General features: G+C 38.4%; 1 protein-coding gene across 1 annotated transcript in view; it reads right to left on the reverse strand.

Annotated features, from left to right (window-relative positions):
- Positions 1-6,516: 6,516 nt before the first annotated feature.
- Positions 6,517-25,648, reverse strand: part of LOC100764592 (transmembrane protease serine 11E) — a 34,095-nt gene continuing 14,963 nt past the window's right edge. The window contains exons 3-10 of the mRNA XM_027390712.2: positions 22,859-22,980; positions 20,429-20,496; positions 18,756-18,919; positions 15,966-16,004; positions 14,630-14,810; positions 13,469-13,728; positions 10,238-10,380; positions 6,517-6,914 (exon numbers count right to left, since the gene is read on the reverse strand). Of these exons, the coding sequence (XP_027246513.1) occupies positions 6,753-6,914; positions 10,238-10,380; positions 13,469-13,728; positions 14,630-14,810; positions 15,966-16,004; positions 18,756-18,919; positions 20,429-20,496; positions 22,859-22,980 (1,139 nt within the window). The 3' untranslated portion in view covers positions 6,517-6,752. The remainder of the gene's footprint in view (positions 6,915-10,237; positions 10,381-13,468; positions 13,729-14,629; positions 14,811-15,965; positions 16,005-18,755; positions 18,920-20,428; positions 20,497-22,858; positions 22,981-25,648) is intronic.

Here is a 25,648-nt window from a genome sequence, read left to right on the forward strand (position 1 = left end):
TAAGAACTAGCCCCCAGAGGAAGCTCGCAAATCAGTAACAGCTCAGTTCCTCTAAGTGTGTACCAAATGTGTTGTGTCTTCATCAATAGAGCCTTAGCAACAAGTTCTGCAGGTCAACCAAGAGCAACTGTAGTAACCTATTTTGTTTTCAGGATCTCTTTGGAGCCCTGGACAACATACTGAAGGAAGTTTTCCTCTACAGGGGTTTCTTAATTTATGGCTCTTGAGCATTCTCACCCAATGTGATACTTTACACATTTTATGTATTAAAATATTAATTACACACTTGAATGCATTTTAAGTAAGTTTATAAAATAGTTTTCCCTTTTTCTTTTCAAGCAGGTTTTGTGTTACTTATCTCTCCTTCCTCCATCTCCCTCTAATTTCCCTCCCCCTCCCTCCACAGTTAGGTATCCCACAATGCTCTTCCCCTTTAGTACACCTGTGTCCCACCATTCCCCCTACGGAGCCCCTCCTCTCCCACGGTCCCTTTGTTCTACCCAACTTCTGCCATTTCCCATCTTATATACTCAAATCTTAGGATTCAGAGCTAAGATCTACAAATAAGACAAAACATGTGACATTTATCTTTCAGAGTCTGGATCAACTCATTCAGTATGGTTATTTTCAGGACCATTCATTACCCTGCTAATTTCATGGTTTCATTTTTCTTTGTAACTGCATACTGTACATTGTGGGTGTGTATCACTTTTTCATTATCCATTTGTCAGTTGATAGATATATAGACTGCTTCCAGCCAGGTCTTTTGGGTATATGCTGAGGAGTGGTAGAGTTAGGTCATCTGATAGAACTATTTTTGGATTTTTGAGAATTCTCTATACTCATATTGACAGTGGCTCCATCAATTTGCAATGATGTTAACAGTGATTAAAGGTTTCCTTTTCCTCGATTCCTTGGCAGCCTTTGTTCTGAGTGTTTTAGGGTCTTTTTTTTTATCTTGGCCATTTTGAATGAAGTAAGATACAGTCTCAAAGTAGTTTTAATTTGCATTGCTCTGATTACAGAGTATGTCAAAACATTTTTAAATGTGTTTATTAACCATTTTTGCTTCTTCTTTTGAGAATTCTCAAAAGATCCATAGGCAAATATTTAATTGGGTCATTTACTTTAAGGTTTGTTTTGGGTTCTTTGTATATTCTGACTATTAATCTTCCATCAGAGATATAGTTGGCAAAATAAATGTTCTCCCACTTTGTGGGCTATCTTCTTATTCAACTGATTGTTTCCTTTGCTGGACAAAAGCTTTTAAGTTTTTATGAAGTTCCATTTGTCAACTGCTAAGATTAATTCCTAAGCAAATGGGGTTCTATTCAGAAAGTCCTTTGATCTATTTGGAGTTCATTTTTATGCAGGGTGATAGATATGGGTTTATTTCATTCCAGTTTTCCAAGCACAATTTGTTAAAGATTTCTATTTCCTCCAGTGTGTATTTTTATCAAATACTTGCTATCTGCAATAATATGTGGTTTGATTGTGTCTTTTATCGTGTTTCATAGACCTATATGTCTCACAGTACCAAGCTCTTTTCATTACTATAAACCTGTAATATCACTTTGAAGTCCAATATAGATCACTCCAGTTTTATTCTTTTTGTTTGGGATTGCTTTGGCCTTCTGGAGTCTTTTACACTTCCATATGAACTTAATCATGTTTTTTTTTTCTATTTCTGTAAAGAATGTTATGGGGCTCTTGATTGGAATCACATTGAATCTGTAGTTTGCTTTTGATAATACGTCCATGCTGCCAAGGAACATGTCTGGGTCTGTGGACCTACCACCGCCTGAGTCAGTGCTGATGTCCAGTACCCATGTCTTCACTAAATACCACACAGATGCCCAGGATCTGGGACTCCACCTGTGGCCACATTGGTGTCTGAGGGCTGTGCCTCTACCACGTCCATATAGACCCGAGTGACATGTGCTCCCACCTGGGGTCATGGTGTCATAAGGATCCAAGCTGTGTTTGGGGCCATGTCTGAGTCTGTGGCCCTGCTGCTGTCAGGGTCTTGATTGATGTTGGATGTTCCTGTTGTCATTATAGGCTATATGGATCCCTGGGATCTGGGACACCACCTAAGGCCATGTGGAGGCTCAAAGGCCACACTACCACTGGTTCCATGCCTATCTAAGTGACCTGCATTGCCATCTGGGGCCATAGTGATATTTAGGCCCAGGCTGCTGTCAAGGATCATGTCTGGGTCCATGGTTCAACTGCATCTGGGGTCTGGATTGATATCCATGGCCCGTATTCCCACCAAGGGCCACATGGACATCAGGGGTCTGGCCTGCCACCTAGGGCCATGTTAGTGTCTGATGGCTGAGTCCCTTAAGTAGCCATATAGATCTAAGTGGCCTGCACTGCTACCTGGGGCCATGGTGTCATCTTAGCCTGGGCTGCTGCCAAAGGTCACATCTGGGTCTGCAGCCTCAGTCTGCATTGATGCCCGTGCCTTCTGGTACCACTGAAAGCAATGGGGATAGGGCTGCAGAGCTGGCCCCATTCCTCACTGGCCACAGCACTAGGGAGAACTGACCCTTCCCCTCACCAGTCACAACAGTTGGGAAAGTGGACCCTGCACTTTGCCTGGACAGCAAATAGAGCTGTCCCTTTTGGCTGGGATACAGGTGAGCCAACCCCGAAGGCATGAGAATGGGAGAGCTAGTTCCATTGTCTGACAGGTGGTGGCCTCTGTGAGGGAGAGATATCAGCCTCACTCATCAAACCTTGCCCCTCACTCCTACACCCTCACCACCTACTGCAGGCAGGAAACTGGTCCTGGGGTCACAAGAGTAGGAGAGCTGACCCTGTACCTCACCAGATGCAGCACTCAGGAGAGTGGGCCCTGCACTTTGCCTTAACAGCAGAGCAGAGCTGACCCTGGTAGGGGAGGGCAGGTAATCCAGACCCACGAACATGCATGAGAGATCTGGCCCCATACCTCATCTGTCATACAGTGGAGTGGGTGAGAAAGAGAAGACCTTCCGTCTCCCCCACTCCTCACCATCTGTGACAGGTGGCAGAGCTGGCCCTGAGGTCATGAGACTGGGAGAATTGCCCTTCTCTGGCGGCAGGAGTCAGGAGAGCAGGCCCTGTACCTCATCCAGGCAGCACAGTGGAGCTGACCCTGGTTGCTGGGCACAGGTGAGCTAATACTGTAGATGGAAGAGCAGGAGAGCTGTGCCCGATCCTCCCTCAAATACCATAAGGTGGCAAGGGTGAGGGAAAGTTGCCCTCCCTGTCTCTGCCCCTTGCCACCCACCTGTGGCAGGCAGGAGACCTGGTCCTGGGTTCACGAGAGAGAGAACTAGCCCCACCCTTCACCAACTATAGCACTCTGCAGAGCAGGCCCTGCCCCACACCTGGACAAAACAGTGGAGCTGGCCCTGGTAGTGTGGGTGCAGGTGAGCTGGACCAGAGAGCATAAGAGGGAACTGGTCCCAGCACTGCTGTTCGTCAACATCAGTGAACATCATACCCTGCATGTAAAACTAGACAAGAGCGGTCGATTGCTCAATGTAAGTTGTACAATGATGATGGTGGGCATTACATGGCACAATGTTTTACAGTAAACTTTTTAATATAAGGTTACATCCTAAATTAGCAACAAAAATTACAGAACACAGAACTATTGTTATGGTCATTCATTATCATTATTAAGTGCTAACTTGTTATGCTTTCATATGACACAGTGTAGTGGGTCTGTTCACAACAGTATAGCTATAAATATATTCATAACACAAGGCACTGCAGCATTATGATGGCTACAACCGAAGAAGATTAGAGAAACTTCTTAGCACCATTATACTCTTATGGAAGCATCATCCTACATGTGGTGTCTGTTATGTGGCACACAACAATTGAATAAAGCTGTTTTCTGCATAATGAAATACATAGAAGAGCCATTAAATAGCATGTATTGAAAGAATATAACATAGGGTAAACTTTACTGGTGGTATGGGATAAAAGATATGGAAGAGAAATGCCTGTTCTGTATAATTAATAAATACTGCAAACACCACTCCTTAACCTCCCCCATATGGTTAACACTGATTTCCTGAAGAACAATAAAGCCCACTTTAGTTTTCAAAAGATGTTACTATTTTAAGAGTATGGTACTATACTGATGACCTCATATAGCATTTGAATAATTTAATTTTTTGCTGTGACACAAAACCTCTCTCTTTAAATGTGTTGTATAAGGAAGTGCTACAAACACTTATCTAAGGAGCACAAAACCATCATAAAACTTAAATCTCTAAAACTTATATTTAATTTAAATCCTTAAAACTTAGTTTATAGAGATACTCAAATCACACTATATTAATTTTTAATTTGGAACCCAAATTCTAGAAATCTGGAGAGTACTAATAAATGACTTAACATGAATTCACCTATAAATATGTTTTCAAATATAAATTTTATTTTGTGGTTTTTGAGACCAAGCTACAGAATTTGGACTTCTGCTTTGACTGAATCTTGAACATACAAGTATCTTTACATTCTGGCTTTCCCTGTAACTTCCCACAGCTGTAGGGTGCCACCTAGAGGCTCACATGAGTAGGATACTTTGGGAACCCTTTTTTTTTTTTAAGATTTTTCAATTTATTTTATTTTTAATTATTTCTTTCCTTTCCTTCTTCCAAGCCTGCATTTATCCTTTCTTCTTTTTTTCAAATTCATTGTCTGTTTTTCAACAATTGTTTTGTATATATATGTACATATATATGCATATACACACACAAATACACATACATAGTATATAATTTCTACATATGTAAGTACCACCTGCTCATCCTGTATAATGCTACTTTCATGTATGTTTTAGGGATGACCATTTGGTATTGGAGAAACAATTGGTAGTCTCTTATCTAAGGACTATTTCTCCTGCTCTCTGTATGTGTGTGTCTGTGTTTGTGATGTGGGTAGGTGCCCATGGATGCCAGAGGTGTTGGGTACCCTGGGAGTTGGAGTTACATCTATTGAGATATGTCCAATGTGAGTTCTGGGAACCAAGAATCTGTCTTCCGGAAGAACAGCATGAGTCCTTATCCTCTGAGCATCTCTCTAGCCACATGAATCACTTTTTAACAGGCTTCTGAAACTAATCTAACTTTAATGGTCTTACATATCTCTAAAGTTCATCATTTTCTCATCTTTCCCACCAAAGAGTGTATTAAATAGAACAACAATAATTCAGAATATTAAACATTGACAGTTCATGTTAGTTTTCATGTCTTATTTTAGAAAAGTGCCTAAATTTTATCACTTGATAATGTGAATATTACTTGAGTTAAAAAAGTCAATATTTTTCATGACAACATAGGTTTTCAAAATGGCTACCTTATGGTACTATGTGATTTACTATATGTCCTTTTATAGTCTGTATACAATGAGGAGATGGCTGCTGAATACCTTGGTGAAATCTTAGCATGAACATGTCATAGGCCGCATCATCAGTCCTAATTTCTTTATGGTCTGGATCATTTGGATCTAGAATATCTACTGGCTCAGTAATAACACATCAAACTGAAATCACAAAGGAGGCCAGCATCCAGCTTCTTTTCTTCAGTCTTGTATTGAGGTGGATACCTTCTGCACAATTTAGATGCAGCTTCCAGGAGGTCTTCCCTGTGGTCTCATCCGAGTTGAGTGGCCTCTCAGCATGGACAGACCTAACAAACCCACTTTTCCTGCCCAGGCTGAATCTTACAGCAAAGGTAAGCATGTCTGCCATAATCTCAAAGTAGGAGACCAAGTCCCAGCTGCAATCATGTGACTATTATTACACACCAATATCTGAACCTTATTCCAGTCAAGAGTTGTAGTTTGGAAAGGGTTAGGGATAATCCTACCACAGTCAATAGTTAAGACTGACTCTTTTTAATTCTACTCAACTATACAATTATCTTACCGCATAAGCTATGCTGCTTATTTTGAAATAAAGTTTTCATTTACCTTCAAACCTAATGTTCAGTAAATTTATCAGTGAGATTCTACTCATCCCTCTTTGCTTCATTAATTTTCATGTTGTAATGTCAAACAAGTAAATGATTTGTTCATTGCTGATTGTATATTGACATCCTCTGCATGCCAATAGAAAATAGTTTTTTAATTTGTTCATGACAAGTACACTACAAAGAGTTTGTGTGATTATTGTAGTCACAGGAAACAATCATTCTCATGTTGCTCTTGTTAGTTATTTAGGAAGAAAATTAAACTATATATTAGTTTTTCTGTTTCTTCAACTTCTTCTCCAACATGAAATTTTGATCAGTCTGTTGCTGCATCTGTTTTCTGGTCTTTCATTATAAATGTGATCATTTCCCACATTCTATTTTTTAAAATCCTTAATGCTTTTCTGTACATTAAAAAATGTTAGCATTTTCTTTTTCCATTTTATTTCATTCTTTATCTTGCACTTGAAAAGTAGAAATTTACTAATATGAAAGAAGCTGATGAAATGAAGCTTCAAATTGTTTGTATGTGTGAGTACTTTGGAGCAGCAAATCCAAATTTTGGCTACAGGAAACTCATAGAAAATAAAAGAGTGCAGGTTGGCAAAGTCCATCTTGCAGCAGCAAGACACTCATGTGAAGAGCAAAGCTGGGAAGGAAATATACACTTCAGATGGCTCAGGTTCTCCTAATTTATAAATCTTCTTTTGCAGTTTGTGACTCTAAGAACGGCCTACAGACAAAGACATCCATTTCATCCCACTGGGTATTTCTGCTTTAGATACCAGTTTTGGAAGCAATCCAGTCCCGGAAGGCAGTCACTCTAGTATAAACACCAGGCTTATTGGGTTGGCCACATTCATCTCCCCAGCTCACTATACCAGCAAGGTACCAGATATCTCTAACATCTGAAGCAACCAGTGGACCTCCGGAGTCACCCTAAGGAAAAAAGAAAAGATTACTTATTTATAATTCAGCTCACAAAGGTAGAAATTTTATTTACCTAAGATAAACTATAGTGAACCTAGTGGTTTTCAAATCTTCACTGTTATGGAATATTAGTTTAAGATGTGCTATATTTGTTTATGTTGTGGGAAATTTAATGATACAAAAATGTGTTGCATTTTTTATGTTGGATTTGTTTAACTCTGTGAAGCTGTGTTACTTTTCCTGTCTGAAACACCTGATTGATCTAATAAAGAGCTAAATGACCAATAGCTAGGCAGGAGACGGATAGACAGGGCTGCCACACATTGAGAATAAATAGGAGGAGAAATCTAGAAAAGAGAGAGGTGCAAAAAAGGAGAAGACACCAGGCGCCAGCCACCCAGTCATCCACGGAGTAAGAAGGAAAAAAAGGTATATGGAATTTATGGAACAAAGAAAAGTAAAAAGCCCAGAGACTATACTTAGTTAAAGAGAAACAGGATGAATCAAGTTAGAAAAGCTGGCTAGAAACAAGCCAAGATAAGGCCAGGCATTCATAAGTAAGAGTAAGTCTCCATGTGTTTCTTTGGGAGCTGGGTGGCAGGCCCCCAAAGAGTTAAAAAAAAAAACAGCTAACTACTCTTCAGGGTATTGAAATACACAGCAGTGCAGCTACCCACAGAAAGGCATTCTGCTGCCAGAGGAGCTGGTTTGGCCTCGGGTTTCAGAACACAGACAGAAAGTTCATTTAGCTGAAGAGCAAACAGTACTGTGGACTTAGCTGATTCAGCTGACCATAGACCATATCATTCCTTCTTCTGGTCATCTCCTTATTAATATGGCCTAACTCACCAGAAAGTGGTGGATAGTCTATTGCTGATAAGGAACACAGACATGAGCTTTAGAAATCCACAGAGACCTTAACTTTCAAGACTAAAGAAGTGGCTTAACTTCTAAGAGTATGTATTGCTCTTCAGAGGACCCAAATGTGGTTTCTAGTACTCACAATACCCTGCTCACAAAGGTCTGTAATGCCAGGATATCCAACACTTATAGCCTCCACAGGCGGCTACACTCACTTGCACATATACACATAATTAAAAAGTAATAAAAATAAGTATTTAAAAATAGGATTTCAGTCCTACTGAGTTTGGGATGGCAATTAAATTTTCACATCTCACACTAACAGCCTAAAACATGTTAATGGAAATGGCTTTGACGTATGTGGAGACTTGAGATTAAATTTGGACAAGAGTTTAATTTGGAAGATATGGCACTGAGTTATCCCATCTCCTTGGGCTAAATTTGGCTAAAGCAAACAATCAACTGTGGATTCAAGAAATAAAACAATTATTATACTATTCTGAAATGTAAGCTGAAGAAAGCAAGTAGGCTAAGGCTCAGGGGTAATACAGCAAGCAGTAAATTGCTATTCACGGACTGATTATTTGAAGCTGAAAAAGTCACCAAGTTTGTCAACCTGTGAACAGGTGCAATTAAAAAATTAAATTTAAAGGTCTCAAGAAAAAAAATTCCATGGTTGAGAGATGGTTTGGCACCTGCTGTTCTTGCAGAAGACCTGGATATGGATCTCAGTACCTAAATGTTTTTTAACAGCCATTCAAAACTCCATTTCCAAGAGATCCAATCCAAAACCTTTGTGTGACCCCCCCATAAGCATCAGGCACAACTGTAGTGCACATAAATGCAGGTGAAACACTCACACACATAAAATAAATAAATTCAAATCAAACAAAAATCTCTTTAATAAATGAGTCAGAAGCAGGATGGACAGGGAAGATGGAAATACTAGGCAATCAGACAAAATCAAATAAGTAGATTTGATTCTGCCCTTGGACAAGAAAAGGCAATATCCAACCACCAGCTCTGAGGTGACACAAACATCTTAAAGCATCCCTTTTTAAAAGTTACAGTATCTCAGTGTGTAAGATCAATGAAAACTAAAGAAATAATAAATAAGAGAAATCTCAACAAAGAATACCTAGACACAAAAGAGAATAAAATAAAAACCCCAGAACTTAGTAATTTAATAACCAAAACTTAAAACACAGTTCAGCAGATGAGCTTTGTGGAAGAAAGACATTGTGAGGATAGTGACTTGACTCAAATTAAAGAACTTACCCAAGCAAATAACAGAGAAAATGAAAGTGGAAACAACAAGGAATTCATGAACCTCTGGGACTATCACCAGAAACATCACATTAAAGTCTCAGAACACAGGGAGGGGGAAAGTAGAACTCAAAAAGGAATTGAAAGAAAATTCCCTAGGGCTAGCAAAGGACATAAACCTATGGATTCAGAAAAACTGAGTAAACTCTGAGATGGAATAAAGACAAGGAAATACATGTTAAGACAGAGGATCAAGCCTCTGTACAGACAAAGGAAAATCCTTGAATACATGATGGATTGTTCAGGCAAATCTGGTGGCTGTAGACTGCTCATCTCTCAAGGAAGCCATGATGCAAGGGCCCAAAGAGAACTATCTGTCTCAAACTTTGTATCTGGCAAAACTATTCTACAAAAATAGTAACAACATTGTCATCAACATACCTACATCAAAAGTGTGCTTACAGGAAGCTCCTAAAACAGAAAAGGAATCTTAGAAATGAAAGGGACATGAAAATCTTTGAGTAAACAGATTTGTCTTCTCCACCTGAATACCTGACTTATGCTTAGCAATGAAGGGAAACATTACCTAATATAACTCCACAAAGAAGAAATTTAAATATTTATACTTAATAATATTTAATAAAAAAGGATGATAGAGATTTAAAGGAAGGTAGATTTTCTATCCTACACTCCATTCAAATGAATAAAATGTTAATAGCAGTGGAGTGTGATAAAGTATATATCACATATATGTATTTACATAAACAAGTTAGGGTAATTGCTGCATTTTTTCTACAAAGAAATAGATAAGAGTAGTAGCAGATGAAGCCAATGGAATTCCAAAACAAGTAATTATGTGATTTTTTTAACATTCTGAAAATCACAGGATTATAGAGATAGAGAAAAATAGCAATTGTGTGATATTAGAGATGGCAGGAGGGGCAAGGGTTTACTACCCAATGTACATCTTCAGAGTAATTGAATAGATTCCATCTTGACTGTAATGGAAATTCCACAAATCTGTCTTAGGCAGCAAAACACCATATACCTAGATGCATTTTTGTGCCACTGTCTACTCCCCAGATGTTATTTAACTGTATCTCCCTATAATTTTATCATAGTTGTGTAAATGTAACCACTGAAGGAAATTGAGTAAATGAAGGTACACAAGTCTTTGTATAGTATACTAGTAGGCAAGCCCATACCTGGCATGCATCTTTCTCTCCTTTTAAGAAGCCAGCACACAACATTCTAGGAGTGATGGCACCATTGTAAGACTGAGGTTGATTGCAGGTTTGCGTGTCTATGTAGTCCACCTGTACTTGCCGAAGGTGATTCTGGGTGAAACCTGAGAAAAGACAGTCATCTTTATAGATATGTGTATTTTATGAACCTCAAAAAACTGTGTTTTAAATAGATAAATAGATAAGATGACAATATACGTGTGGGGGAGTGTTTAAGAACAGTAATATTTGAAGGAGTTCTTTCTAACTAGTTTAAACTTTCTAACTAGTGACTTTGTTTGGTGGATGATTACTTAATCTTCACAATTAGGTATATCAACAAACCCTAATTTCTCACATGGCCAATTGTCTAGTATAAAATTCAGTGGCATCATATGCTTGAAACACCAGTGCTGGGGAGACAGAGACAGGTGGATTCTAGAGGTTTGTTGGCTGCCAGTATAGTTGAAACAGCTAGATCTAGGTTCACTAAGGCACCCTATCAAAAACACAACTGACAGCTTATGCTGGCAAGGATGTGGAACAAGAGGAACAGTCCTCCGTTGCTGGTAGAAGTGCAAACATGTACAGACACTATGGAAATCAATATAGTGGTTGGTTCCTCAGGAAACTGGGAATCAATATATCACAAGACTCAGCTGTTGTGGAACATTATTTTAAGGTGTGTTACATTTGTTTATGCTATGGAATGTTTGTTTAATAATACAGAGATATGCTGCAATGTTTTAGGTTGCATTTGTTCAATTCTGTAAAGCCGTATTACTTTGCCTGCCTAAAACACCTGATTGCTCTAATAAAGAGCTGAACAGCCAATAGGTAGGCAGGAGAGGTAGACAGCACTGCCAAGTAGAGAGAATAATTGTAGGGGTAGAAATCTAGGCTCCAGAGAAAAGCAAGGAGCTAGAAAAAGAGTATAGAAGGATGCCAGGGGCCAGTCATGGAATAAGAAGGAAAGAAAGATGATATATAAAGAAAGGTAAAAAGCCCAGATGCAAAATATAGTTAAAGAGAAATGGGATAGTTTAAGTTACAAAAGCTAGCTAGAAACAAGAAAAGCTAAGGCCAGGCATTCTTAAGTAAGAATAAGTCTTCATGTATGTATTTGGAAGCTGAGTGGTGGGCCTCCAAATGGGGAAAAAACTATACCCAGCTTATACTACTCTTAGGCATATAACTAAAGGAAACTTCATGTTACCACAAGGATATTTGCTCAACTATGTTCATAGCAGCTTTATTCGTAGTATCCAGAAACTGGAAACAACCTAGATGTCAAAGAATGGATAATGAAAATGTGCACTTGGGAGACAGAAGTAGGTGGATCTCTACAAATTCATGGCCAGCTTGGACTACAAAGAGAGTTCCAGGACAGCAAAGGCTACACAGAGAAACTCTGTCTCAAAACACCAAAAGAAGAAGACACGAAAATGTGGTATATTTACACAATGGAGTATTGCTCAGCTGTTAAAAATGTTGATATGAAATTGGAAAGCAAATGGATGGAACTAGAAAAAAATTCATCTTGAGTGAGGTAATCCAGATCCAGAAATAACAACATGGTATGCACTCACTTGTAAGTGAACATTCGCTGTTATGTAAAGGGTAATTGTGCTACAATCCACAGACCCAGAGGCTAAGTAACAAGAAGGGCTCAAGGGGGAATGCATGGATCTTCCTGGGAAGGAGAGGTAGAATAGATTTTGCAGGTAGACTCGGAGCAGGTGGGATTGGGAACAGGCAGGATCAGGTGGAGGCAGGGAGTGTAGGGAGGACATTTGGGGGGCAGTGTGGAAACCTAGTGCAGTGGAAACTCCTTGTAGTCCATAAAAGTGACCCTAGCAAAGACTCCTAGTAATGGGGGTTACAGGGTCTGAACTAGCCATCATCTATAACTAGGCAAGTCTTCCAGCAGTGGGACTGGGATATCAGCCTATCCACAAAACCTTCAATATACAATATGTCCTACAAGATGTGCAAGGGTAATAGTGGCACAGACTTATGGAAATGGCCAACAAATGCCATGCTACAAGAGGAAGCCCACACCTGATACTGCCTAATGGCCAGGAACAAGAGGATAGACAACCCAGAGATCCAGGATAGAACCAAACACAGCTGCCAAAAAAAAAAAAGTCAATGGAACAATTCCTAATGATTATCTGCTATACTAATGGATCAGTGCCTAGCCCAATTTTCATCAAACAGGCATTATCCAGCAAGGGATAGGAGCAAATGCAGAGACCCACAGGCAAACAGTAGGCAGAATTTGGGGAACTCTGTAGGAAAGGGGTAGGAGCCAGAGGGGTGGAGGACACTGTGAGAACATATTCCACAGAATTAACTTAGCAGGGCTCACCTGGGCTCACAGAGACTGAAGTGACCATCAGGGAGCCTTCATGGATTTGAGCTAGGCCATCTGTATATATGTTATGGTTGCATAGTTTAGTGTTCTTCTAGGATTCCCAATAGTGGGAGTGGGCTGTCTTTGGCTCATTTGCCTGTTCTTGGGACCTTTTTCCTCCTAGTGTCACCTCAACCTTGACATGATGGTTTGTGCCTAGTCTATTGTAGTTTGTAATGCCATGTTCATTTGCTATACCCGGGAAATAGGCTCCTTTTTTGAAAGGAGATGGAGAAGGAGTGGATCTCAGAGAAAGGTGAGGTAGGCAGAAGCTAGAAGGAGTAGAGGGAGGGGAAACTTAGGTAGGGATGTAATGTACAAGAAAAGAATAAAAAAGATATCCTGTCTCTAAATAAATAATGTGGATAAGGATGAATAAAACATTCTGACATCATCCTCCGGCCTATACACACACTCACATCAGAGAACACACAAAGCATACAAATATATAGCCCCCCCTACACACACACACACACACACACACACACACACACATACATACACACACACACACACACTAAAGATGCATATGTTCATTAAGGAAAAATAAATTCAGTGTCCAACAGGCGTATTTGCCCCTTCACATACCTTACAACATCATTACAGTAACAGCAGCAATGCAATAAACAGAAGCTGAAGGTGGGAAAGAATGTATGCATCTTCTAAGTGGCTTAAAGCCTGCCTTAGCCTGAGTCCACATGAACAATCAACATACTTTGTCATAATTCTCATTTCTTTAAATGCCTTGGAACTCCAAATTAGGTCACTGTGACTTGATTTTCCCTCCAGATGCTCACCATCATTTTGCAATGCTCCAAATCCTGTCACAAACATCTTCTGCCCTGGATGGAATTCATGGTTTGCATCAGGGAGACAAACCTTGTGCACTGCATTTGTGCAGGGGACCGGCCTAGAAAGCTCTGCAAGTGCAATGTCATAGTCATGCGATGGGTATTTGTATTTTTCATGAACGATTATCCTTCGAAGGCCTGTCCTCAGTTTTGGAGGTTGTATTGTTGCTCCAAAGGAAGCAGTCCATCTGGATGGGTCCTTATGCCTACCAAAAAATAGTAGTAATAATAAATTCTAGCTTACCTTGATATTAATGTAATAATTTGTAATGAATGGTTTTATCTGAAGGTATCAGTATAAAATTTAATTTTTTAAGTTGTAGTTCATATCAACAGAAATAAACTCTTTCCAATCGGAAAACTGAGCTCTGGGTTCAAGCCAGTTAGAAAGCCACAAAGAATGCTTTTCCTAGGTTACATGTCACACCATGAATCATGGTGTCCACTGTAGATCCAGGTGCCTTTGCCATAAGTGACTACAAGCAACACATGAAAGAAAATTCTGCATAGAATGAAAGTAAATATATTCTACATGCCCCACATCCTCTTCCTGCAAGGATATATATTTTCTGAAATCCACATAGTTCATGCATAACTTTCAAAAGCATTAGTACTGTGGGTATTGACAATATCTTGATGCCAGATTGAAAAGCCAACATTGCTTCTAATATAAATCAGCTATTTAGTTGTAAAATTCAACACTTCCAACTTGCTTCATACTTCCTTGTCCTTCTTCTTGGAATTTCCTCATAGGAATCAAAACTACCATCTGTGCAACATTGGTTCTTATAAAGACACTTAGTGACCATCAGTTCTCTTTGATAACAAGCTCAAAATTCAAACATGACTTAAAGGTCATATATGTTCTTTGGAAAACCATCATAAATTTCTCAATGAGTAATTATACCACAACAATGTACACTGATACCATTTTCATTTCAAGAGACTATAAAACCTCCTACTAAGTTTTCTGAGAGTTCCACCATGTTTTCTGATGAACGTATTATTTTTGATTTGTGCAAACTTACTTCTCTCAAAATTCATGATTATATAATGTAAAACCACATGCATTTTCCTTCCACTCCATCCTCAAAGTTCACAACTTACGTTCGAAAGCAATGAGCAGCACTCACGAGCCATGTGTTGTTGATCAAAGCTGCTCCACAGCGATGCGACCCATCCCACTGCAGGCTACTTTGCCATGGCCATTCTCCCTCTTCTACTTGTGTCCCACCAACAATCCTGAGACTAGTCTGTGCTGTAGATTTATTTCGCCGTGTCCCACAACCTGCCAAGTAGACAGGAGATAGCAATAGCAGTTGTTTAAGCATCCCAATTTTCTTTTACTGTGTGATTCAATAGATCAAACATTTTCTCATGTTTTTATCATTATGTAAGTGATAACATTTTATTTAGTCAACGCCTATTCATCTTGTAAGATTTAAGCTGCTTTGAGCAGGTATATGTTGCCCATTTTGCATCCCTTTTGGCTAACACTGAACCAGCACATCCTTGTTATTGGTGGCAAGAATATGTTATTTAGATAATGGGATTATATTTTTGGTTCTAGGCTTAGTGAATTCATAAACTAATCAATATTCTGAGATTTGTTTTAATTTTTAATTACCTTTATTTACTTAGTGTGTGTGTGCGTGTGCGTGTGCGTGTGCGTGTGCGTGTGTGTGTGTGTGTGTGTGTGTGTGTGTGTGTGTGTGTGTGTGTATCTATTACTGTGTGTGTGTGCTGGCCAGATAACAGCCTACAGTATTTGGTCCCCTGCTTCTTCCATGTGAGCCCTAGGGATTGAATTCAGGTTGTCAGGCATAGCAGCAAGTGCCTTTACCTGCAGAGCCATCTCATCATACCACCTTCCATTTAAAAAAATGATAAATGCCCTCCTACCACTTGTGTATATATTAAATTTATTCTTTGAGCCACAGTGACTGGTCTGCTCTGAGAGAGTGAAGGATTAGGTCTAGAATCAAGACTTTTAAATTTTCATCATATTTAATTTTATCAAATATTCCACAAGTCCACAATTATCTGCAATTTCTATTATAAACAAGAAATATCAAGATGACTTTATTTAAAGTAGTTTGACATTAAGTTAATATCCCTAGGTGAAAAATAACAGCATGTGGCTCAATGTTATATGTTGAAAAATATAAATATAAACACATGCAAAGAGAATATTTTTACCTCTCTAACAGTTGTCCAACTCACTCCTGTTCCCATGGACACAGGCACCTGTACACCCAATCTGAAGTTCTCCCAATTTTGCTATTCCTTAGCAGATCTCAGAGACAAAATAGAGTGCCATGAGCTATATACAAATCATCCAAACGCTATCTCTGCAGTCTCAACACAAAGCCCATGTAACTGTTCTAGAACGTTACCTTTTTCCAATCAGGCAATGCAATCTTTAAAAATACATTCAACTTACAATGGTTGAGATAGTTGTCTGTTTCTGTCTTGTTGATTTCTGAAATACAAACAAATGGTAAACAGGGTTAGGGTGACCTTAACAAAATCTTCACTGTCTGAGTTTGTAACACTAGACAGCTGATGCATTTCTAAGACAGCTCTTTGGGTTATAAGGAAAGAAATGTAGTTAGGTTATCACAGACATGCATTATTTTTACTGTTTCAACTAGGAGAGGAAGCATGAACAATGATCCTGGAACTCTGGTATAGATAAGAAGCACACAGGTAATCTGTTTATAATGTAGATTACTGCTGCATTTCTCAATAATGCTGACTTATGAGTTTTGTGTTGAAACCTAAGAATGTGAGTTTTCTAACAGAAAATAAGATTCTGGGAGTCCATGGCCTCTCTCTGATAAATATTAAACTATAATACTGATTCCTTAAATGAAATGATAGTTTTACCAAGCATATGAGATGCTTGGTAAAACTATGTATATATGTAACTGTTAGGCTTTTAGATACAAGTCTGCCCACAGCTTCCCACTCAACTCAGCCAGATCCTTACCTCAGTGAACTCAGAAGTCAGGACCTAGTCACATGCAAACACTTGCTCAAGCAAGAGGTACAGAATAGCCTAAGTGCTCATATTCCTGACCTAATAGTTTTCCAGGGATCATCTATTCTCTTTGAACACATATAGCAGAACAGGTGTTCTAAATGCAAAAATCCTATTAATCTCTTAGTTTTTCTTCTGGTTAATAACTTTGACATGCTGAGGTCTGAATTACAGACATTCTTCTTTTCCATTTATTTATTTTTATTGCATGTGCATTCGTGTTTTGCCTGCATGTATGTCTCTGTGAAGGTGTCAGATTCCCTAAAACTGGAGTTACAGGAAGATATGTGCTGAGAATTGAACCGGGTCCTCTGGAAGAGCAGCCAATGATCTTAACCTCTGAGCCATCTCTCCAGCTTTTTTGCTTTCCCCATCTTGCCATTGTGTGGAAATGGAAGACATAGGGGACTGATTATTGAACCTCAGTTACTATTCAGCTACTTAGTAGTCTGTTTCATATAATCTATTCTCTACCCCAACTTCTTTCTAAAAGTTTGGGTTTTATCTGCTCCCATACTACCAAGAGTTCCGTGCTTGTTTTCACGTTATTCTATTACTACCCTAAAATTTATCTTGAAATGTGTGTTTTGAAAGGGAAGTCCAATGTGACATTCAAACACATTCCATGTGGAATATGGAATTTGTGTGTCCATGATGTCCCTTGAATATACCAGTATGATGCTCTGTAAAGTCAGAATCCTGGTGAACATACAACATGTGTGAACATAGCAAGACTCAAAACAAGTAGAAGACAAGTGTGTTAAACTCAGTACCAAAAATGGAGGGGGCACTGCAGTAGAGAAGGACATGTTTGTGTTTGAACTAAAATTTGTTAAAAAAAAAAAAAACCCAAGAAGAAAGCAATGGCATTCTAATAAGCACAAATGAACATGGCACCCTATCATTGTTTTGGGGGGTTTTTTGTTTGGTTGTTTGGTTGTTTTTTTTTTTTTCTTTTTTGCATGTATTAGCTAATTGTTTTAGCTGAAAATAACCATACTGAAAGAAAGATAGGGAAAATAACCATACTGATAAATATAAAATAAATAAATAAATAAAGATAAAGAAATCTATAGTTCTTTCTCTATCAAGTCTTTCTTTCCTCATCAATAAGCCCAAGACAAAAAGCTTTGAAAGGATGTGTCATATGAGGAAGGGAACTAGAAATAGCCAGCTTAGCTTTGTGTACTATTCTCATTGTGTTGCAATGAAGATGAAATACAGTTGTCCTTCAGCATCTTCAGAGGATTACTGTAAGGACATTCCCAAAGATGTCAAAACACCAGCCATGCTCTAAAATGGTTAAGTATTTTAATGTAACATATATACATCTTCCTATATGTTTTAAATCTCTCTAGATTACCTAGAGTACCTGATAATATAAATCCCGTACAGATAGCAGTTGTTTACATTCTTAAAGAATAACAAAAAAAGTGTGTGTATTCAGTAAGAACATTTTTAATATTTTTGGTTGTATAAAAATAGTATGCTTTTCTGACTCCATGGATATGGAACCCATGAACCAAGTGGACAACTGTACTCTCATAAACTATAAAATGCTATTGCGTAGTTGTAGGAGAAGCTGTAGCCACGCCTACTTAGGGGCTGGCTACAGGTGTGTCTGACCACGCTGCTGCCACGCCGGCTGGCTAGGTCGCTCTGTAAGTAAGGCTTTTCCCTATTAAATACCCTTATATTTCTACCTGACTCCGTATTGGTAATTTCCCACTATACATAGTTCTTTGTGGTGCCAGAAAAATAAAAATATCTACCTTAATCTACTCAACTACAGCTGTAAAACACACAACAATGAATATATGTGAAACACAGTTGTTCACTGGAAAAGGTCTTAAGAAAATAGCTATGACAAAGTATGTTAAAACTCCCCTTACATCATACTCTCAGAACTTATGATGGAAGCAACACACTGCAGAAGAATATTCAAAACCACTTTTTCCATGTATCCAACATGCAAGGCACAATAAAGACACTTCTCATGAGATAATGAAAGCCTACATGGGAGGCTTTTGTTGAGAACACTTTCACGGATGAAAATGGTTCATTAATATCATTTAGTTCCAAAGCAATAACTTACAGTTGTCAGGACCTCAGCAATTAAAGGACAAAAGACTTTTTAACTGAATGTCCAAAGCTATTTTAGAATTATACTATGTAAGCAAAGCAACCTACTTTTAATTTCAACTGATTCAGGATCAACGTTGGGGGGTCCTGCAGCGTGTTTCAGCTTTTCACGCAGAACGTATTCGACAATTTGATGCACAGATTCAGGATCCTCAGTATAGCGAATTCGGAAGATCAGCAACATGTGAGCTGACACTCCATCATATTCTTTACTATTGTCCAAAAATATAAAGAAGGAAGAGGAGGAGGGAGAGAACGGAAAGAATTGATGGAGGGAGGAAATTTGTGAGTAGAGTTATTGTGCTTGGTTCTTTGGTTTTCTTTTTCTATAACACTGTGTTTTCCTAGCACTTAAACATTCTTGAGCTCAGGCTTCCTGTCCTTTCATCAGATCAGACTCACTTTCTCAGCTCCTGTGCTCAGCTAGTGTTTTAACTCTTTGGTTCTCCATTTGCCCATTCTTCCCCTAAACCTGTGCTTCTTCATGCTCCAGCACCAAAAGCAGGAAGAACAAGCAATAGCAGGATTGCTAAGATGAGTGGGCAAGCTGGAAAGTGACTTGGGGAAATAAAGCCGATGGTGCTTAGTTATTTTATGAACTATGGCGCCCAGGTGAAACAGGCTTGTGTGGCAATGGCAGGTCTCTCAGTGGTGTGATTAAATTCTTCTTAAGTTAGGGAATTCACCATACAGCCTTTTGCCAGGTGTTCAGGAACAGGCAACTAGTTAAAGAAATCAGGAAAACCATTCAGACTGGACATAAAATCTTAGATTCCAATCAGCATAAGATGCCATGTGGATGATGTGCCTTTTAAGATGATAGAAATTTAAGAAGTAGAGAGATATCCAAAAGGGATGCTATCTCAGGTATAGAATTCTTCAGGAGAAAGTCATCAATGCCTCAGAGATGTCAGCTAATCACAGACTGGGAATTAATTCAGAGTAGTACCATTTGGATAATATGATAAAGTGCTTACCCTACTTTTGAAAAACATGAATAATGTGTGCTAGAATAGATTATTTAAAACCCGTAAGTAGCATTTTACTTACAATGTTGTGTTTTGCCATGTAATCCAAAGACTGAGGCAAAAAGATTGAGAGTTCAAGGCAAACCTGGACTACATAGCAAGACCTTTTCCCCAACACAAACCAACAGTAGAAAATTATGTTCTGACCTTGCCTATTTAGCAGTAATTGATAAGAGCTCTGAAATCCTCTTAGGTAAATGTTTGGAGGATAAAAATGTAAATAGAAAAAAAACTAGGTTGAATTAACTAGGATGAGGGTGGGTAATACAAGACATGAAGACATAAAGATCTCATTTTCCAGGCTAGTGCTTGCTGTTAAATTAGTCCCCAGTTGTAATAATTAGTTTTCTCTCTCCCTCCCTTACTCCCTTCCTCTCTCTCTCTTCTCCTCTACCCCCCCCACACACACACACACTATAGCACACACACACACATGCTATAGCATTGGCACCAATTATACCTCTGCCTTCATCAGGCATCTTGCAAATGTTCATTTTTAAATTAGAAACTAAATAAAGTACACTTTAGCACATGGATTTCATACAGCATGTGAATAAATCCTTGTTAAACTGAATCACATCACATCATTAGTACTTTAATATATATTTATTACTGACCAAGTTAGAAACTTCAGCATTAAAAAACAATTTCCTCATCAAGTTAAATACAGGATAACATCTTCGGTCTACATACCTGAACTTGATAATGTGAGCTTTGACCAGTTGTCCCCTCAATGGAGATTTATAAAATGCATTTTTCACCTGTTTGAAGACATTTAAATATGTCAATAAGAATGGTTTTCTGGAATTCTTCAAGTTAATCCAATGCTCTAGCGAAAATTAAAGTACAAGACAAAGCAAGCAGACAAACAAAACACATTGAGAACATTCACAATGTACTGAAGCTGAAGACTCCTCTGTGGTATCCTAGCAAGTTCAGAGAGCCGAATTCTATTCAGAATGACAGCCAGAGTGAGGCCAGTGTGGACCTACAAGTTCTGTTCACAGGATATGAAAGACAGTGAGTGTGCTGTTTCCTTAAGACAGTTTACCCTCTACTTCCTGAGTTAAGAACTCTTACTGGAGACAGAAAAAGAAAATGAAGCATTTACTTTAATTTTTGAAATTTCTGTCACTGTGACAAAATGCCTGAGCAAAATGATTTAAAGGAGAAAAAATTGTTTGGACTCCTGTTTTGGAAAAGGAATGAGGTAATTTTCCTAAGTGGCAGCTGGTTGTAGGAATGTGCATCAGTGTTGTATGAGACAGTGACTAAGTGTGCTCACATACAGAGTGTCCAACTCAGCACTGAAAATGCTCTGAGAAAGTCCCATGAATTGAAGCTCTGAACAACCCCAGCTACAAAGTTTCTCTAGTAAGATGACAGAAGTATTTTTGTGAAGCTATTTCTTGCTATCAATAGTTCAAATGAACTTAAACTCTAAACATCAGGGCTTGAGTAAGTAAAGATTTCAGGTACTTCTTGTTGTCTGAGTGCGGATATTCTTGAGACATGGTGAGTGCAGACTGGTGTTTTGCAGAAAGAGTTAGCTTTTTCTTCTGTCCTTATATTTCCTTGATTCCTGAATCTACCCTCCAGAACTGATGCTACAGTGACAATAGTACAGATATGTCCTGTATTGGGTCTCTTGGAAGTTTTCACCTAAGGGTTTATTTTTATCAAGTAATTTCTAAATTATTATTGATTTGGAAAGTACTAAAGATCTATATTCCTGTAGACTGTATCAATTTGAATCTTAGAAAATTTATTTGAGCAAATGGCACAAAAAACAAGGGATACAGTGACATGTCGACTTTCTGGGGCTCCATTACCTTTCCTTACTTTACATGTGTATTAACATTAGAGAAGAGCTGCTTTTGATGTTTCCCTCTTGAGTACACAAGTCACCAGGAATTCAGAGAACTACACAGTTTCTGTGAAAGGGTGTTGGTCCATTTATAGTTTAGACATGGTTGGAACGCCTCCCAGGGCTTCACACTGAAATTTAATCCCCATTGTAATGTAGTAAGAGAGTGAAAAACCATGGTGTTTAAAGGTGTGGCATTTGGGAGGTGAGTCAGATTAGATATGGTTGTTAGGGCAGAGCCCAGATTGAATCCTGGTGGCTCCGAAGAGAGGGAGAGAGTAGAAGAGACTCACTACTCAAGTGCTCTCTGTCTTTTGTCTGGTGATGTGGTAAGGCCCCCTGCTGAATCTGCCAAGAAGGGAAGGCCATCATCAGATGCAACCCTTTGGCCTAGCACTTTCTAATCCATGAACCAAAATAAACCTCCATTTATTAGGAAATGAACTATTGAAATATTTCATTGTAGCAACAAAAACAGGGTGATGCAAATTATTCCATTATGTCCCTATTCAGAATATTGAAATCCTAAGACATTTTTGCAAATTATATTAATTTAATACTTAAATTAACACACAAGGATATTTGTCTGGAATGAAAGGTGACCTGCCACACACTGACATGTCACTGATTGACAGTTAATGGTAGAAGTTGCTCTTCAATTTTATTTCCATCACATCATACCATAAGTTATCTCAGTAGCCGAGAAACTTGCAAATTGTTGTCTAGGTAACATGGTGATGGGAATTCACCACTCAGGCCTTCATCCTTTTTTCTGTGCTGCAGTTTTTCTGTTTTCTTAACTATTGACTCCTCCCCCAGGATGACTACCAATGCCTTGTATGCACCAAACTGATGCATTAGATACGTCTGCAAGTAAAGCACAGTGTTTGTCTATGGGTCTAGATGGTTTTAATCTTGACATTCTTGTGTTCAGAACTCTCCCCTAGAATGGATGTCTATGTGAAAGAACCTTATTCTGGGTCAGCCTCACATCTCCAGAATTTCTGCACTGTGTTGATCAAAAGTAATATATAAGTGTAGAAAGGGACAGTGGAAGGGACATTCATGAATGGCTAGATGCTACGTGGTTTGGCCTGCTGATGGATTTTTCTAAATCAGCTAATGTGAGTTTTGTTTCTGATCCCTTATGTATGACTTCCTATCAATTTTCAGAGATATGCAGGGAATCAGCTGATTGGATATTTCAGAAGGATAAACTCTGTGTCGTAAACATAGGGGAAAAAAAAGCTACTCACCATAGTTTCAATTCTCTGGCTCATTTCTGTGAAATTTTTAGAAGCCTCTCTTCCAAACTCAGAATATAGCTTGTCACTTGTGAATGGCAATGTGGTGTAGTAATTGTAGGTCCTCCGTTGATCTAAAAGGAAAGAGGCAAAACCCATCATAATCTTTATCAGATGTATAAAGCATCATTACTATCCCATTCGGTGATTACTTGAAACACTAAGACAAGAAGAATGCTCCTAGCCCTGGTCATCAGCTCCATTGTCCTGCTCTAGGCCCCAAAGTGACATCAGAACAAAGGAAAATACTCATCATTCTATTATATAGAGTGTAAAAGTTGTGAGAAATGCCTGGTGCTCTGGAGGGATAATTACTCATATGTTATCCATTCCCTAGTTAGCCCAAAGGATATCCAGTCATGCCATCTGAATGAACACATCAAGTTGTATTTAGAAGTTCCCCAGGGTTGAATTATTTTATATTAAAGAAGTAGAACTCTCTTCCCCCATTCAGTAAATGACTGACTCATCAATCCTGATCTGTAGTGTGAGAAAATATATTTTTGCTGGAAATGGAAATGAGGGTAGGAATTCAGAAAATAGAAATTTAGAGAACTAGATTTGCCACCTGGTATAAACTTCCATAGACACTATATACGTTCACTAGATTCCTCTGTCACAGAACTTATTTTGTCCCACTGGATTTAGGGAATGTCCTGTCTGCTTGTTAGCCATTATGTCCAGTCACTGCTGCCAACTCACACAACCTGTTTTGTTGACCTAATGTATAGTTAATGTAGTACAGTGTTCCTCTTCTATACATGAATGAGTCGAGTGGGAGACTTATGTTTACCATCAGTGGATGTCAATGCCTACCATGTTTCTGTGACAGACATTGTCCCATGCATTACAAATACAATAGTAACCTAAGATCATTGAAAATGGTTATTGTAAAAAATGAACTATGCCTTACCCAGGCTCAGGCTCTTCCCTCTTCTCCTTCCTTCTCATTCTTCCCTTAAACCCCAGTAGAGAAGGGAACTAACACTGAGCACTGGTGTCTTAGGCAAGCCATACACCTGATTTAACTTACCATAACCCCATTAGAAGGCAGTGTTATCTATATCTAGGAATATCCAGTCTCAGAAACAAATAACCTGACAAAAATAATGTGACACAGCCAGAAAATGTATGACTGAATTTCAAGACAAGGCCTAACTAAAGCACAGGCTTACTTGACATTCAGCTTCTTAGACTTACTGGATTGTAATTCTACAACTTTCAGCAGTGTTGTTCACAAAGAGCTCTACCTGACACCCAGAGTAAAAAAAAAAAGTGTAAATAGAGCCCCAAAGGCACAGGATAGGAGTTACATAAACAATTCTAAGCTGTCCTTGCTTCATAATGTAAGGCTCAAGACAATGTTTTTCCAGATCTACTCTGTAACTCATCTATTTAGTCTGGCATGCAGGCTCCAGAATGCTCATTGTTTTAGCTACTCAGTTGTTAGTTTACACCCCCAGATGGTACATCACATGTCACACATACAAAATAGTAACATACTAGACTCATTGTTTATTCAGGTGTGTTGTGTGGGCACTGAAAGTCATGTGTTACAGTTTTTGAGCTGATCATCGAAACAGTATGATATAGGAACTAGTTACTGGAAAACATGACCTGGTTTTCAGTGTACACATGTGAGCAAGACCCATAATCTTTTAAAACTTAGTTTATGAAGAGGCAAAGGAAATGTAGGAAGAAGTGTTTTTCTTTCACAAAAGTGATCAAGCCTCTAATGTTACTAGGGTTTCTAATGAAACCAGATAATCCTGAAAATGTGCCATTTATTTTTATCACTCAGTATTAAATAAACAAATATAATGGTCCTAATTCATTCCAGGAATATTCCAAATTTTTGGAAATATAAAAATGAATAAATGGTAGCCTTACACATGCACAGAGAAATAACAATGCTTGCAACATAATAAAGCTCATTATATTCATAACAGATTTGTATTTTGTAATGTTATTTTAGCAACTTTTTTGTATTAAAAATATTCCAGAAAAATTTCTATTATCAAAATAAAGATATCCCAATTTTAAAGACCTGCATGTGCATAAATACCACCTCAAAAAATCCATTTAAAGCACTGTTTTTCTTTAAACAAAACAAAAGAGGTATATCCACCTTGGTCTGGAAATTAAGGTTGTACTTTGTGGATAGTAAAGGAACATAATCAGATTACAGATCACTATTTCTCTGTATAGGAAAGCACCTGAATCAGATTCCCAATTAAATTAGAATCAAGTGAGTAGCTTCTATGGTTTCAAGGCCTTCAATATCAAAACATAATCTAGTCACTCAGGGAGATAGTATACTAAGAGGTCATAGTTGAGTCAGCTAATTAAAACCCAAGGCACAGTACAGAGAAACGTCAGAAGGGTTGTTACATCCTGGAAGAAGAGCTCTGTACTCCCCTGGGTACCTTCTTAATAACAGCAACTAGCAGTTCATATGGCAGTGTGAGACCTCAAAACCACAAAGTGAACCTCTTCATAATTAACCTCAGTATATCTTGTCCTCTGTTATCACTAACATTCCAAGATGAGATTTTAAATAACATAGGCACTTATTTAACAATACACCATTGTGAACTCCTTTCCAACTTACTTAGTGCAGAATACAGCTTAGCTTTATATGATATTTCATTGTCTAATTCATTCATTGGAGTGTTAAGATTTTGATGAACTAGATTTTTTTAAAATCAAAGTTATTGGGTTAAATCAACTAACCCAAGACTT

Source organism: Cricetulus griseus (genome assembly GCF_003668045.3).
Source record: "Cricetulus griseus strain 17A/GY chromosome 1 unlocalized genomic scaffold, alternate assembly CriGri-PICRH-1.0 chr1_1, whole genome shotgun sequence".
Lineage (NCBI taxonomy): Eukaryota > Metazoa > Chordata > Mammalia > Rodentia > Cricetidae > Cricetulus > Cricetulus griseus.